Source organism: Martes martes, assembly GCF_963455335.1.
Source record: "Martes martes genome assembly, chromosome: 7".
Lineage (NCBI taxonomy): Eukaryota > Metazoa > Chordata > Mammalia > Carnivora > Mustelidae > Martes > Martes martes.
Window position 1 is genome coordinate 69,501,815 of NC_137894.1, and position 16,783 is coordinate 69,518,597.

The 16,783-nt window shown below is 40.7% G+C and overlaps 1 protein-coding gene across 1 annotated transcript in view; it reads left to right on the top strand.

Annotated features, from left to right (window-relative positions):
- Window positions 1-16,783, top strand: part of SCG3 (secretogranin III) — a gene marked incomplete at both ends in the record, with an annotated part of 35,528 nt that overhangs the window by 13,886 nt on the left and 4,859 nt on the right. The window contains 3 exons of the mRNA XM_080807408.1: window positions 2,317-2,400; window positions 4,053-4,184; window positions 16,394-16,474. Coding sequence (XP_080663534.1) covers window positions 2,317-2,400; window positions 4,053-4,184; window positions 16,394-16,474 — 297 coding nt within the window. The remainder of the gene's footprint in view (window positions 1-2,316; window positions 2,401-4,052; window positions 4,185-16,393; window positions 16,475-16,783) is intronic.

Genomic DNA, 16,783 nt, shown 5'->3' on the forward strand with positions numbered 1-16,783 from the left:
ACCACAGATGGTCCACAAAGTATTTACTATCTGGCCCTTTACCAAAAAAGTTGGTTTGATTCCTTGAACTTTGTGATAAGCTTGAACATTCTCTCTGTGTGTGGGTTGTTTAAAGAAAAAAAAAAAAAAAGCCTTTGGTTTTCCTGCTTGGTTTAGTTAATCAACAAATACCATTTATCTCTGATGTCCTTTGAACAAGATGACCTCATGACCCCTTACTCTGATCTCTAAGAGAGGAGGAAGAATTAGAAGAGAAAAATCTTGGGGCACATGGGTGGCTCAGTGGGTTAAGCCTCTGCCTTCGGTTCAGGTCATGATCTTAGGGTCCTGGGATCAAGACTCTCTGCTCAGCAGGGAGCCTGCTTCCCCCTCTCTGCCTACTTGTGATCTCTTTCTCTGTCAAATAAATAAAATCTTAAAAAAAAGAAGAAGAAGAAGAAGAGAAAAATCTTAAAGGATAGAATGATCCAGAATTACTCTCTATGAACTCCATTTTTTTCCACATGAAAGTAATTTTGCTGGTTTTGTCCTGGTTGTGAAGGAGCATATTTATTTTTTAAAAATCAGTCAATGCAAAATGATGTTTAAAAAGAAGTAAAAAGGGGCAACTGGGTGGCTCAGTCAGTTAAGTGTCTGCCTTCGGCTCAGGTCATCCTCCCAGGGTCCTGGGATCCAGCCCTACATGGGGCTCTCTGTTCAGTTGGGAGCCTGCTTCTCCATCTGCATGCCGCTCCCCCTGCTTGTGCTAGCTCTCTCTTTCTCTCTGACAAATAAATGAATAAATAAAGTCTTTAAAAAAAGAAGAAGAAGAAAAGGTAAAAAAAATCACTCATAGTACTGGCACCCAGGTGACATTCTGGTTTATATCCTTACAGATGTTTGTTTGTGTTTGCACACATATATACCATGGTTCTTTCTTTCTTTGTTTTATCTTGTTTAACAAAAAAATGGGGTCATATTATACATAGTCCTTTGAGGCCTACTTTACTCAGTAGATCAAAGGCATTGTTTCAGATCAATCACTATTTCATACCAATACCCTGTGACTCAAATTCCACACTTGTCGTTCACCCAATGGAAATAGACTAGAAATGCCACAAGTCTTAGGGGCAAGGTAGGTATTTCCACTCCTGTTCATAGCTGTGCTATCCAGTATAGTAGTGGAAAGGGAATTCATTGCCTCATGTAACTGAGGAGTCCAGGGACAGGGATGGTCTAACGTTGGGTTTGTAAAGTCCACCAGTAGTGTGAGGAATCTATCCCTCCCCTTGTCCCTGCACTGACTTTCCATGTGTTGATTCATTCCAGAGAAGCTGCCCTGTTATAGGAAAAAGATGGCTGGTAACCTCCATCCTCACAGCACGGCAAACCTGGCAGGAAAAGATCGTCTTTCCCTGTGGTCCTAGCATTGAATCTCATGGTCCTGGCTTGCATCGGGCTCATCTTCGAACCAATCACTCAGCCCAGGGCGGTGGAGACCCTGAGGAACCAGGCCTGGGTTATTAGCCCCGCCTGAGCCAAATGTGCTGAGAATGAGAATGGTCTTTTTTTCCCCCCCTTTTTAAGATTTTTATTTATTTATTTGACAGAGAGAGAGAGAGAGAGAGAGAGAGCAAGAGCAGGAACACAGCAGGGGGAGTAGGAGAGGGAGGAGGTTTCCCATGGAGCAGGGAGCCCTGATGCAGGGCTTGATCCCAGGACACTGATCAGATCACGACCTGAGCCGAAGGCAGACCCTTAATGACTGAGCCACCCAGGCGCTCCTGGTCTCAGTTTTCTTTTCTTTTCTTTTTTTTTTTTTTTTAAGATTTTATTTATTTATTTGACAGAGACAGATCACAAGTAGGCAGAGAGGCAGGCAGAGAGAGAGGGGGAAGCAGGCTCCCTGCTGAGCAGAGAGTCTGATGCGGGGCTTGATTCCAGGACCCCGAGATCATGACCCGAGCTGAAGGCAGTGGCTTAACCCACTGAGCCACCCAGGTGACCCTGGTCTGGGTTTTCTAAAGGAAAATCAAGGTGTAGTTACCACAGGTGTCCATTAAAGGCTTCAATCCCAGACATGTTCTAGCAGTGGCCCCAGAGATGGGAAGAAACTACTCAATTAACTGAGTAGGATGCTGAGTTAAGGATCCCGAATAATACAAAATAACAGATTCCTAGAAATAAGATCCATGCCAAACATCTTAACCACAATGTTAATATTGTGGAATGGCTTTATGATCTGTCTGGTGAGGTTTAAACAGTTTTAGTAGAAGTTTGATATCATCTTTCAGGAAATAAAATTATATTTCATATTTCTTCCCTTCCTCCCTCCAGAAAACTTAGATGAAACTATTGCTCTTCAGACCAAGAACAAGCTAGAAAAAAATGTTACTGACAATAAAAGCAAACTTTTCCCAGGTATGATTTATTTCACTATGTTTCTACCTTTAGCACAATCATCCTTCATGTAAATAATGATTTCAATAAACATTGATCAACAATTATAGATTTCAGAACTTTTAAAGTCTGAAATCCAAGCATAGGATTAAGTAGCTATAAATTTTGCTATTCTGTGGCTGGTCTCCGCATAGATATCTGATCCCAAGGAGCACTGAAAAGAAATGCAGGTCTGCCCTGAAGATTCTTAACAGGTGGCTGGTGGGAAAGGGGGGTAACTGTATATCACAAAACTGAGTCATTCTTCCTGAAATTTTCCTTCAGGCATTTTTTTTCTCTCCCAAGATCACTATTTCTCCACAACACTCTCTCTGATCATCTGTCCACTCTGCTGCGCCTCCACTGGTTCTCCCCTCCCAAGACTTCCTCTCTCCTCTGAGAAAGTCTGTGCCCCTAGGTAGTGTGATTTACCCCCTCCTCTTGGTTTTTTTCCTCCTGCATCTCCACCCATCACACCTGGAACCAAGTGGTACAAAGGAGCCTGCTCTGAGGGAGGAGGGAGGAACAAAAAGAGAAAAGATCACACGTTCTTATGTGTCCCTGTCACAGAAGTTATGTACATACATTTGATGGAATATTATGCAGCTTTTTAAAATGATGTTTCCAAGTAGCTTCTTATACCCTGGAAACATCTTTCTATCATGATGTTAACGACAAAAGCAAGAAACAAAATTGTACTGCAACTATGAAAAGAAATTACACATCAAAAAATATATACAGACCATAGCACTAGAAGCAGATGTTTTCATAATGAGGTAATAACTGACTTCTTTCTTCTTTCCTCTTTTTTCTATAGTAATAACCCTTTTATTGAAAAAACAAACCTTATGGTTAGGCTGCTTGGCATTTCCTATCTTATTTACAACAGGAACGCATTACAACGTTTTCAAGTGGTTAGCTACTACAAGGTGTATGACATTTTTAATTCAATAGAAGATTGCTAGAAGGAAATAGTTTTTTCCCCACTCTTGTCCCCTCACTTTTTTTTAAGTATAATTGATACAGAAATTAGTTATTTTTAAGTGACAAGTGAACAGCTCCCATTCTGGCAGCAGGGGTTCAGTTCTCCTCTTTGTATTACGGTGTCCAGGGATAAGGGAATATGAAGAAAGAGGCAGAAGGAAAGTCTTGCCAGATCCCCAAATTCTTAGGTGCTATCTCCGAGCTCTAGAGTGTTCTTCAACAGTACAACATCATGGAGAGATTAAACAACTAAAGAGTTACTTTACTTTGGAATGAAGATTCAAATTTACTTTGGGACCTGGCATGTCCTACTTGATTGCCTACATTGATTATAGTAAGGAAAATAGTCTATGCTCTAATGACACAGTAGCAGAAGGGAAAGAACACTAAACCAAAACCTGGAAAGGTGAGGCTTTGTCCCAGCTCTTTTGCTCACTCAGTGCTCATCTCTTCCCATTCTGGGCCTCAGTTTCCTCTTCTGTGAAAGGGTGGGTGGAAGAAGTTGGACAAGATAATCACTAAGGTCCCTTTCAGCTCAAAAAATGATCTGACCTTAAACAGTACCTTTACAATAAAGTTTATTTCTACATTATGAATTAATTAATAGATAGGAAATAGGGTGATAACAACAGTGCACAATCTGATTACAGCACCATCAGAAAAGAGTCATGAAGAAACAGATAGCACCAAGGAAGAAGCAGCTAAGATGGAAAAAGAATATGGAACATTGAAAGATTCCACGAAAGGTGATAACCCAAGAGGAAAGACAGATAAGCCAAAAGGTATGGAATTAACAGCTTTAAGTTGGCAATGAAACTGAAGGAGCAAAAATTGTCATGACACACAGGTTGATAAAAAATGCAAGCCCCAACTAAATCAGCACCATCTGTATAGAAAAGATTCAGCACATGGTATCTTTACTTGAATAACAATCTTTTTTAATGGTCTTGAGTCTCCTAGAATGGCAAATTGGTTCTGTCTTCTGATGGTCTTTACTGTCCAATGGGCTTTTGTACTTGAAGAGGAATACTTGTGACCATTTGTGCATCATTTAAGGTCTAATTTATAATTTATTAAACACTTTTTTTAAAAGATTTTATTTATTTATTTGACAGACAGAGGTCACAAGTAGGCAGAGAGGCAGGCAGAGAGAGGGGAGGAAGCAGTCTCCCTACTGAGCAGACAGCCCGGTTCGGGGCTGGATCCCAGGACCCTGGGATCATGACCTGAGCCAAAGGCAGAGGCCTTAACCCACTGAGCCACCCAGGTGCCCCTATTAAACACTTTTTTAAACATAATTAACACTCCTCTAAATAATCATATGCTACTATTCAAGAAAGTCATCAATGTTTATGGATTTAACAGAGCATATTCCCTTAATCATCTATAGTGATTGAAATGAGATAAGCAGTCTTAAGGACCTGATTAGAAATCATAAATCCAATATATCAAATTTCCTTAAATAATTTGAATACCTTAAAATGCACAAAAGCACACATTAAAATAGTCCAATAATTACAAAACTTATGTTTTTATCCTTATTCTTACACATTCCTGTGGTCCAATTTCTACTGTGCCTTAGAGGGTCTATGTGATATAAAGTTTACTTTTTCCTAGGATTTTAGAGATTTTACTACAGTATTGGAGAAAAAAACCCTGTGGAGGGGTCGGGGGTGGAGGTGGTGGGGAGAAAGAAAAAAGAAAAAGGCCCTATGAACATGCAAGTTCCAAGCTGCTAACCCTTCAATTTCAGGTCAGGATGTGGGATCTGGTTGCACAGTCCAGTGGCTCAAAACCCTTTTACGATGTGGGCTAGTTACATCATGGAAAATGTATCTACCCCTCAGATAGATATTCTTCTTCTGAAACTCAGTGTCTTTACTCGAAGTTGTGAACAGATGGCTTAACCTACCTTATTTTTCTGTCATTATGGTATATTTGACCCTTATGGTATAATTAGAATGTTACCTATATCTTATCAGTGTCTTATTAGTAGGGTCATCTGGAGGTTTTATTCCATAGAAACTGGGGGAGTGGATTAGTGCTCTTTCTCTCAGGGGCAGAGGAGGTGTGACATTCAGCTCATCTATCGTCTGAAGAGACACCACTAGGCTCTCTTGTCATTACTTATTATGTATAATCCTTAGTGTAAATGAACAGATGGACTTTGCTTTCCCTTTCTGGATGATATGAGACCACGAAAGCTGATCACGTTCATGGTATAGCTCTTACTTTTGAAGGGACTGCTTGGCCTACTCACATGTTCCTAGTCTCTTCTGTTCATACAGACAGAAACAAGTTCACATTCCTACTTGATAATAGATCCTGCTTAACAGAGTCTGTATATTAAATCGAAAAGAAACAAACTAATTATGTATTTAATATCTTCTGACGTCTTAAGAGCAAAAATAATTACAAACTACTTTCCATTTATATCACAACTACTTTTGTTAAGACTTAGTATCAACCTTTTCCATTTATGTAGGATGTTCTCCTCAATGATGATGATGATGTTGATGATAATGAAGATGATTTTATGCTTGAATTGGTGTAGCTTGGGAGCAGGAGCCCCTAATCCTCCTTTATCCTTTTAACCCTGTGCCCGGTAGTTTTTGTTTGTTTTGTTTTTTATGTTCCAAGTTTTTATTTAAATTCTAGTTAGTTAACATATAGTGCAATATTGGTTTCAGGAGCAGAATTCAGTGATTCATCACTTACATACAATACCCAGTGCTCATCGCAACCAGTGTGCCTGGTAGTTTTTAAAGGATCTTTGCTCTCTGGCAACAATAGGATATTCTTGACTCACTGAACTTTCTCCTTCCAAGACCTAAAATCAATTCCTCTTCAAATAGTTCTAGTTCTTTTTTGTAGAAAATATAGAGACCTGAACCTAGGTTAAATGGTTCAAATGAGTAGTAATATGGGCCAAAAGTACTACTTCTAGTTCAACTATCGGGACTTTCTTGAGACAGGAAAAATAATTTTTTTCTTAATATATCAAGTTCATGTTGATTTTTCCAATCTTGTAAAGCTTTATATTATTGTATTTTTTTTCCTCTAGCATAGACTTCATAGACCATCACATTTTTCTCCTACATCAAAATAACTGACATATCAACACTAATCATTTGATGTAGTAACGTATGTTGAGAAAGATTATGATGTTGCATCTGGGCTCAGGGGGAAAGAACTTGGGAATGATTAATTGGTAATGTTTGTCATGGGCATAAAGAAGGGAGAATTGGTAATATACATGTCATGTTTGCTGACTTTGTAGACCAACCAGTCACACTGCCTTGACTTCATTAGGTCTACTTTGGATGAATAGTAAACTCTTCTGAATGTTTTTTCTTCTTCTTTTTTTTTCAGTATATAGTAAAATATAGATAACATAAAAATGATCACATTAACCATTTTTAAGGATATACTTCAGTAGTATTAAGTCTATTCATATTATTTGTGACCATTGCTACCATCCATTTCCAGAACTCTTTTCATCCTGGAAAATTGAAACCCTATACTCATTAAATACAACTCTCCATTCTGGGGTGCCTGGGTGTCTCAGTCATTAAGCTCCTGTCTTCGGCTCAGGTCATGATCCCGGAGTCCCGGGATCGAGCCTCACATTGGGCTCCCTGCTTAGTAGGGAGTCTACTTCTCCCTCTCCCACCCTCCTTGCCTGTGTTCCCTCTCTCGCTGTGTCTCTCTCTGTCAAATAAATAAATAAAATCTGTAAAAACAAAACAAAACAAAAAACCTCCATTCCTCTCCCTCTTCAGCCCCTGGCAACCACCATTCTACATTCTGTCTCTGTGAATCTGCCTATTCTAGATACCTCAAATAAGTGGAATCATATAACATATGACTGACTTACTTCACTTAATATCCTCAAGGTTTATCTATGTTGTAGCATGTGTCAGAATTTCCTTCCTTTTTAGGGCTGCATAATATTCCATTGCAGTTATATACCAAATATTTTTTATCTTCCCATTTGTCTATGGATACTTAGGTTGCTTCCACCTCTTGGCTCTTAAAAATAATGCTGCTATCAATATGCATGTACAAGTATCTCCTCAAGGGGCACCTGGGTGGCTCAGTGGGTTAAAGCCTCTGCCTTCGCCTCAGGTCATGATCCCAGAGTCCTGGGATCGAGCCCCGCATCGGGCTCTCTGCTCAGCAGGGAGCCTGCTTCCTCCTCTCTCTCTGCCTGCTTCTCTGCCTACTTGTGATCTCCATCTGTCAAATAAATAAATAAAATCTTAAAAAAAAAACAAACAAGTATCTCCTCAAGACCCTGCACTCAGTTTGGGGGCGAATATTCTAAGGTCATATGTTAATTCTGCTTTTAATTTTTTAAGGAGCCACCATACTGTTTTCCATAGTAGCAGCACGTTTTTACATCTCTCCCCCTCAAAGTGTGCAAGAGTTTCAATTTCTCCACATCCTCATTAATACTAATAGATGTCAGGTGGAAGAGGAGTGGTGAACTTTTAAAAGATAGCTAACCAGGAAAAGAATGGTCCTGTGGCCTGAGATACAAAGCCAGGAACTGGACAGCACAGAGCACTGCTGTTCACCCCCACAGAAAACCAGTATGCCTAGGTCATCTCCTCTGGGAGCAACCCATGTGTGATGATTGTATTTCCCAAAGGCAGTAAGCCGTCATCTAAGACCTTTGACTTGTAGGGGCAGCATGCTCTGTGCTTAAGACAATACCTTCTATCACCATTACCCAAATATCCATGGGAATGGATGCTGCCAGGTGTCTTTGCTTATTTCAGGAAAATGTTGTGTAAAAAAGGAATATGAAGGAGTTGATTCTTGGTAGCCTACTATCCTGTTTAGAAAGTGAGTGTTTAGAGACTAAGGATGAGGTTAGATTTATTTTCTCATTAGGAATTCCATCAGATACTAATAGGGAGAGAAGAAAGTAAAACTCCATCCCTGTAGTGTTACTGTTTGTAATGGCTTACCTGAAATATTAGGAGGAGTGTAGGGATTTGGGACTAAAATTATTTCCTTCTCCATTATTTGGAGATTTAATTTATTCATGCTACCCCTGACTCCTTTTACTCTGACACAAGGAAAACTAATTTTAGTACTGTTTAGAAAATTCCAACCTCAGCATGAGCCAAGGGCCAGGATTTCTTGAAAAGTATGTCATCCCCAAAGGGCATATTATGTCATATACCTTTGTATTGACAATTGCTTTGCTTTGCTTTGTCATAAAGCCCACTGAGACAACACGTATTGTCTCTGGACAGAAAAAGAAAAGCATCCATGTGGGTAAAAGCAGGATTTACTGGGCTTCCTGAGACATTTATCCAGCTATAAATAAGTATTTATTCTGATGGCATGGCTGGCATCAGGCTCAGGAAGCAGACCTCTAGTAGTAATATAGGAAGTAATGCTTACCTCCGAGGACTCAAGCAAGCTTCGAAATGATTTGAGAATGATTCTTAAGCCATATGCAGCCCAGTGTAACACAAGCTACATATGTGTGCACATAGCTCCCTGATTGATGAGTCAAGAGTGCGTAGAACAGAGGTTGGAAGACAGTACGGGGCAGAGCAAAGAATGAGGTAATGGTCCAGCCAAAACCACTTTAAAATATAATTATAAGCAGAACACGTTGTCAGGCATATCTGTAAAGAGTCTGTTTTGGTCTGGCAATGTGGCGTGATGGCCCCCATCAAACCATAGCAAATACTATCAACCATGCCAAGCATATGCTGGATCGTCTGAGGAATAGCGATAATAACGGGCATAGGAAGAACAACAATGCCCTGAATTTATAACGCCCTTAGACTTACAGAGCATGTTTCCATGGCTCTCTTTTTAGGTTTAATGTTAAACCAAAAAATCTGATTTAATTACCAATGATGAAAATGGCACATCCACCTTTTTTTTTTTTAAGAGCATTTAATTGCCAGACATTCTGTTGAGAGCTTTACGTGAATATTTCATTTAATTCTCCAACAATTCATGAGGCACAGTCACTGTTTCCATTTTGGAACTGCCCACTGGCGTCTTCTGCCCCCGTAGAGATCCAGACGTATATAATTCTGATCTCAGGCTGATTTCGTGGGTGATCGGAGTTCTTTGGTAGGTAATCAGCTCACTTAAGGGTACAGGTTGAAAGGGCGCCTCCTCCTACTTCCCCGCCATCTTGTCTCCCCCCCACCTTTGAATATAGTTCAGTTAGACTATTTGAACTCTTCTATCCAACAGAGACTCATATTAAGAATAATCTTTTAGGGGAGCCTGGGTGGCTCAGTCGTTAAATGTCTGCCTTTTGGCTCGGGTCATGATTTCAGGGTCCTGGGATTGAGCCCTCATCAGGCTCCCTGCTCAGTGGGGAGTCTGCTTCCCCCTCTCCCATTCCCCCTGCTTGTGTTCCTTCTCTCTCTGTCTCTCTGTCAAGTAAACAAATAAAATCTTTTTTTAAAAAAATAGAATCATCTTTTAAAATACTGATTTCTAATTGGTATAGTCATTTGAATGACTCAGTAATTCTTAAATTTAGGGATATGCCAATGAAATCAAATTTATTCTGATTTCAACTGTATTTATAAAGTTACCTAATTTTTCAAGTAAGTTGCTCTCTGGAGACTAAAGAAAACGACTTTAAACCTTTATTCCATGATCTCAATGTGGGTCTATTTGCCAGTTTGATGTTTACTCATTCACTTTTGCTCTATGAGTCACTGAAAATCTTTTTTTTTTTAAACTGTCCAAGGGATAAGATAAGCATTATCATAACTCATTCCAAAGCTATCCTCTGTCAAATTTATGGCCAGATAATGGATATAGGTGAAAAAAGTTATCTCTAAGACACCTTTCACAGAAATATTCTATCATTCCCTTATCTTCCTTACAGAAACCAGAAAAGAGAAGGTAGCCTGTTTAATTAATAAATTGGCTAACTCATGAGGATGCTGTTATTTTTAAAGCAACACAAGAGGAGAAAATCTGTGCCTTTATTCAAGCCCCAAGGCATTCTGCTAAGAATGTCCAAAAATAGTAAGTCCAGTCTTCTCCCCTGTGAGTCAGCAAGCATGCCAGGAGCTAAGCACGGGCACAGGCTACCTCCCATCAACAGAAGTTTTTCGAGGATAGCAAAGGAGAATTTCTTTTTATATGTAGAACCCATGGGTCTTCTTTTCAGAATTCATCCTTAAATTATAAATAAATAAACTGAGGCTCAGAGAATGAAGGAACTCACCCAAGATCTCCTAGCCAGAGTGGCAGAGCCAGATCTTAAACCCATGCCCCTTGACTCCCATCCAGTACTCCTCTGAGTATTTCTTTGGGGCAGATAAAAATGTCAGCATTGTACTGAAATTCTTGAAATGAATGGCTCTGAGGCCATGTTGGCATCCATGATACCATTATCACTGACTTGACTTTATGCCATTCAAAACTATAATCATGTCATCTTCACAGAATTTTAAGGGTATCAAATTTAATTTTTTATAAACACTCTTAAGCTCTAATATCTTTAGTATGTCCAGTATTCAATAGGTTCTTTCTATTGATTTCTACAGGTTTGTTGTTGCTGTTGTCTTTACGGGGCTGGGGGGACAGATCAGGTTAACGTTTGTGTATAAAAAGGGGTATTACTTTTGCAGTGCTGAAAACCAGAACAGCCAGAAAAGCAGGGCTGCTTCTTGATCCTGGCCCTCTTCCCATCTGCTTCAGCATATGTTTTAAAGATTGTGCCATATTACCTCAGCCATGAGCTATTTGTTTCCAAAGGAAACTAAAATAAACTCGAGAAAAATAGTCCAGCTTTCCAAAGTGGACTCTCATGGGCTTTTACTGCACACTGTGTAAATAAAAGATTTGCTTTCCAGCTCCCCGGAAAAGAAAATGTAAATAGGAACCAGCTGCTCCTCTCTAAGAGCAGAAGACACCTGATTTCATTCACCTGTCACCAGTGCTCCAGTAAGTGTGTGGAGGGCTCAATGCTGGTGGCACTGGTTCCCAAATTTCCTGCCCCCCCCCCCCACATGGGAACCTCAGGACCATTTTTTAAAAATCATGCTTGGCCCTTACCCCTGGATAGTCTCATTTAACTGGTATGAGGAGTAACCTTGGCATCAGGATTTTTAAAACCTCCTCTAAGTGACTCTAGTATGCAGCCAAGTTTGAGAACTACTGCCTTGTTGGCTAGTTCGGTAACAACAACAACAACAGGGACTAAATTGTTTTAGTCTAAAAGGTGGGATTTTACCCAGCTACAGTCTGTAGAGGCTCCAGATTCATTCTAGCTCAAGACCAGGTCCTGACCTTTACTCAGCTGTGTTCCTTTGGGCGTGTCACTTAACTTCTTTGAGCATTAGTTCCCTTGTGAGTAAATGGGAATGAAAATGCTAATTTCTTAGAGTTCTGTGAAGATTAAATGACATATGGATATAGTATGTCTAGCACATTTGTAGGTATTTTAAATTGTTTCTGCTATAACTGTCATTTCAATTCAGAATTCATTATACTTCAAGTCTTTCAAATAAACTTTTTTTTTGTTAAAAACAGAAATCTGTACCATTTACACTTTAAAAAAGTTAAATTCTTCTGATTACAATTCGGCATCTAAGAAGCCTTTATCCATTCACTTATTTGACAAATATTTATTGATAGACTACTACATGTCAGGCTTTATCAGCAAATAAGAAATATTTCTAAGGGAGGAAGACAAACAATAAACTTGCATAAATTATATAATTTGGTAGAAAGTGATAGTGTTATAGATAAACAATACAGCAGAAGAGGAGGAGGAGAGTGCTGGCGGAGGGTCTATTTTAAATTAGAGAAACTGTTGGGACACCTGGGTGGCACAGTCCATTGAGCCCAAACTCTTGGTTTGGGCTCAGGTCATGATCTCAGGGTTGTGGGATTGAGCCCTGCACTGGGCTCCACACTTATCGCAGCATCTACTTCAGGATTCTCTCTCTCCCTTCTCCCTCTACCAACACACCCCTCCCACTCACCCTCACTCTCTTTCTCTCAAATAAGTAAATCTTTAAAAATAAATAAATTAGAGAAACTGTCCCAATCATATGTGGTTATGATCCACAAGATAGTAGTTTAGTTTTAATGGATTACAGAATAGATTCCTTTAAGCAGTAAACTCATTTTCGGTTATGGGTTGGTAATATCAATATAGTAGATAAAATTACTTTCAAGCAGTTCATAATTTTTATTTATTTAAACAAATTTTTTATTTATCTATTTGAGACAAAGAGATACAAAGAGAGAGAGAGCATGAGCAGGGGGAGAGGCAGAGGGAGAGGGAGAAGCAGGCTCCCCGCTGAGCCAGGAGCCCGATGTGGGACTCGATTCCAGGACCCTGGGATCATGACCTGAGCCGAAGGCAGACATTTAACCATCTGAGACACCCAGGCACTCCCATTTCATACTTTTAAAAATTTAACTTTTTTTTAAAAAGATTTTATTTATTTATTTATTTGACAGACGGAGATCACAAGTAGTCAGAGAGGCAGGCAGAGAGAGAGGAGGAAGCAGGTTCCCCTCTGAGCAGAGAGCCTGATGCCGGGCTCAATCCCAGGACACTGAGACCATGACCTGAGCCAAAGGCAGAGGCTTTAACCCACTGAGCCACCCAGGCTCACCCCAAAATTTAACATTTTTGTAGGAAATCAGTTCCTGAGCAAAAAGCAACTAACAAGATGATGCCAAGTCCTCTATTTCAAATTGCCTTAGGTTGGGTTCCTTCTGAAGCAGATCGTGAGAGAAGAATTTGAGGTCAAGTTTAATAGGGAGATGACCCCAGGGAATACCTCTGGGGGGCATAGGTACATGAGACAGGGAGAGGAAAGAGTCCCATATAAGTTGGGTTCACAAACTGTCTTCAGTTGTAACTGGAGCTCAGTCCCACGGACGATCTCTGGGAGGCTGTGTGGAATGTTCCTGAAGCAAAAGGAAACTAGGTATTTATCTACCATTCTACCCATCATTAGGTGAGGGCCCCTCTATTAGCATATGTGAAATAAAGCAGACGGGAAGTTGGGGAAGCAACAGTTTCTGCTACACTGTGGCAAAAAGCCCATATTTATTCTGTACTCTACTAGTTTTAAAAATAAGGATATGCTTTTTAAAAAGATTTTATTTATTTATTTTATTTTTAGAGACAGCATGTGGGGGTGGGGCGGGGGGGGGAAGAATCTCAAGCAGACTCCCTGCCCGGTTCAGAGTCCAATACGAGGCTCAGTCTCATGACCTCGACATCATGACCTGAGCTGAAAACAAGAGTTGGATGCTTAACCAATTGAGCCACCCAGGCACCCCTCCTAATTCAGAGTGTGTAACACAGTATTTACACAGAGACTAAGCTCAGGTTTTCTTTTTCTTGAATAAGCTTTCCACATTATGCTATATCATAAATAAGATTGTGGGGTGAATGCTTAACATGATTTAAAGAACAAGATCATTTTCAATCATTCTTGAAAGTTTCAGAAGCCCTGATTACTTAATGTGCTAATAAATTCTCTATCTGTTAAAGCCCTATATGAGATTCACTAATTGGATTTAAATGCTTTAAAAACGATGAAGCCGCGGTTCTTTAGAAATAGTCTCTATTAAGATTTCTTTCTTTGTTCAAAATGCTTTTTCTATACGAATTAATTTGAAATAGAATACACTGTTTTTATGCTACCAAATCCAACTGACCTTCTCAGCAAACAAGCAACAGGCCATGAATATCACTATGTTCATTGTATTGTAACATTATAACTTCAGCCAGGAAGACTTGGTCTTTCATTTGCTCCAACATTCTTAAAAACAAAGCACTGAAACAAAGACTTCTTCCGCACAGGCGATTACAGTGAGTTGGGGGTGAAAAGTGTGAATCTCTTCTCTTGTCCACTCATCCCTTTGGCACAGGAACTTCCCTGTGCTTCTTTGGGTCCAGGTAACATGAAGCCCCAGTGGTGAGGCAAGAGTTTGGGCTTACAAGATCAGGAAGAAAGATGCCCAGGAGGTCACTTAGGTAAATGCAGAGGTGGAAACTGGAGCGTCAGCAGATCCTTGGGCAGTGTTGTCGTTCATGGGCTATAGTCAGATGAACCTGGGTTCAAGCCTGGCTCCACAGCCGACTAGCCGTCTGACCTTCAGCATGTTACTTTGTCTCTCTCTGCTTCAGTTTCTTCATCTGTAACACCAGGAGGAAATGGGAACACCTGAAGAGGGTGTGGTGAATAGTGAAAGGGATAGTGCATTTTGGAGCACAAAGCACAGCCCTTGGCACGTCCTAAGCTTTCTAACTCAACCAGGAAGTCTGGGCAGTACACTAGAGGTAGCAGGGCTCAACAAGGGGCTCGGAATGGGCGGTCACCATTGAGCTTGGGCAGCCGTTACTTCTTGCAGAGCCCCTGTACTTTGAAGGCTTCTTTTCTCAGGCTATTCAGAATTCTCTAGACTACCTGGTCCCTTGGTGCAGACACTCTGAGCCCTAGGGACTTCCTCTGCTTTCAGGTGTGGTTGATTTCTTTGAGACAGAACAAGGCTACACCAGTGTCCACGTCCCAAGACAGATCTTTTCTTTCAGATGATGCAGGTAGCAGAAACTTGGTAAGACCAGCGTCTAAGTTCTACTGCTATTTCCGATGTGGTCTCAGCCCAGTCACTTACCTCTTTGAGCCTTAGTTTCCTTATCCTGCCCACTTGCAGGCCACAATGTATATAAAGGGCATGGGGAGCAGGTGTTTCAGTGATGCCTAGTTTCCTCTCACCACACCTGAGGAGAAGGTTTACCCCCGGGGAGCTTTACTAGAATGAGTTCTAAGGTTCACATCCAAACCTTGAAATGAGGCCCGTGTCACCTCTTCATCTGAGTTTTTACACACCCCATACCAGACTGGACAGAAGACTTGTATGGCGGCCTACACAAAGTCACACACACGGACGTACTTAACATCATTCATTTAGTGATGGAGTCTTTTCAGTTTGAGAGTATCACCACTCTGATTTAGTTCTTGACCTGAGAATACTCCCCGGTTTGGAAGAACCAGTGCTAACCAGAGATGATGCAGTCTAAGAATTCAAGGCCCTGTTATGCCCCAATAACGGGTCCGTGATTAAAGGAGCGAGACTGATACAAAGCAAAGGTCAAGCAAAGCTTTATTTCGCGCCAAACATCAAGAATCTAACCAAACGTTCAGGGCCACACCTCTTACATGAGACGGCAACCCTTCTCTGTTTCACAGTCTAGCTTTTAAGGGCAAAGGCCATGCGGTCGGGCCTGGCCACGCACAGGTGACCAATGAGATTGTAACACACAGGAAACTCCACAGTGATGCTAGGTGACCAATTGAATTATAATTTGCCCTAGTAGACATTTGAATCAGCCTATTACACCTTGATTAGGATTGGCGCCAAAAGGGTTCCCAAAGGGCGGGGGCCCATACTCCTTGGTAGCTAGGGAGACAGTATGCAACCCCCTACTGATCGGATGTCTCCACCTGGCCTGACCCACCCTTGTATCTGGGCTTTGTTACCTGAGCTGGTTTCTGGGACTTGTTTTTAAGTGAATCCCCTGGGGGAAGGGAAGCAGGGACAGTTTAAGGGTTAAACAACAAGGCTTTTGTTTAACCTCCATGAAAGCCTCTTCCTAAAATATAAAAATATAAAATAGGTCCTTAGAGGCCCCTACCTATCCAGTGAACTGAATCAAAACTTTTCTGTCAGGACAACAGATGGGTGTGTGTGTGTGTGTGTGTGTAATGGCTCCTTGACACTAGCCTGGTCCTATCTCCTGGAATCATCCCTACCCACTCTCCTCAGCAGCCAACGCCCCCCCCCCCCACACACACACCATGCACACAATTACACACACTACTTCATGAGGGATACTGCCTCACAAGTGCTCGACAAGGCCAGGGCTTATGGCTCTAAACAGGAGTGTAGTCTTTAAAAAGAAATGCAGTGATATTTTATGAGTGTTTCATAGGGATTCTCTGCCCTTTTCCAGGAAAAACAGAAGCCTATTTGGAAGCCATCAGAAAAAATATCGAATGGTTAAAGAAACACAACAAAAAAGGAAATAAAGAAGGTAAGGATTTAGTATGGTTGTAAACTGCCAATTTTACCCATTTGTCAGGGGTTCTTGTTAAATGAAGTTTCTCATAGTCAAACTGGTGTAAAAAGACTCCAGGAAGAAGGAATGACAGTGCGGGAATAGAATCTCCATTTCTCTTATTTTTCATAGCAGCCTCTCAAGCAAAGGCCTTTTCTTTGACATTTTATTATGAAAAACGCCAAACGTAAGTAGAGAGAATAGTATAATAAATCCCCATGTATCCATCAACTACCTCCAATAATTATCAACACTTTGCCCTTTCCTTGGAGTATTTTTTAAATT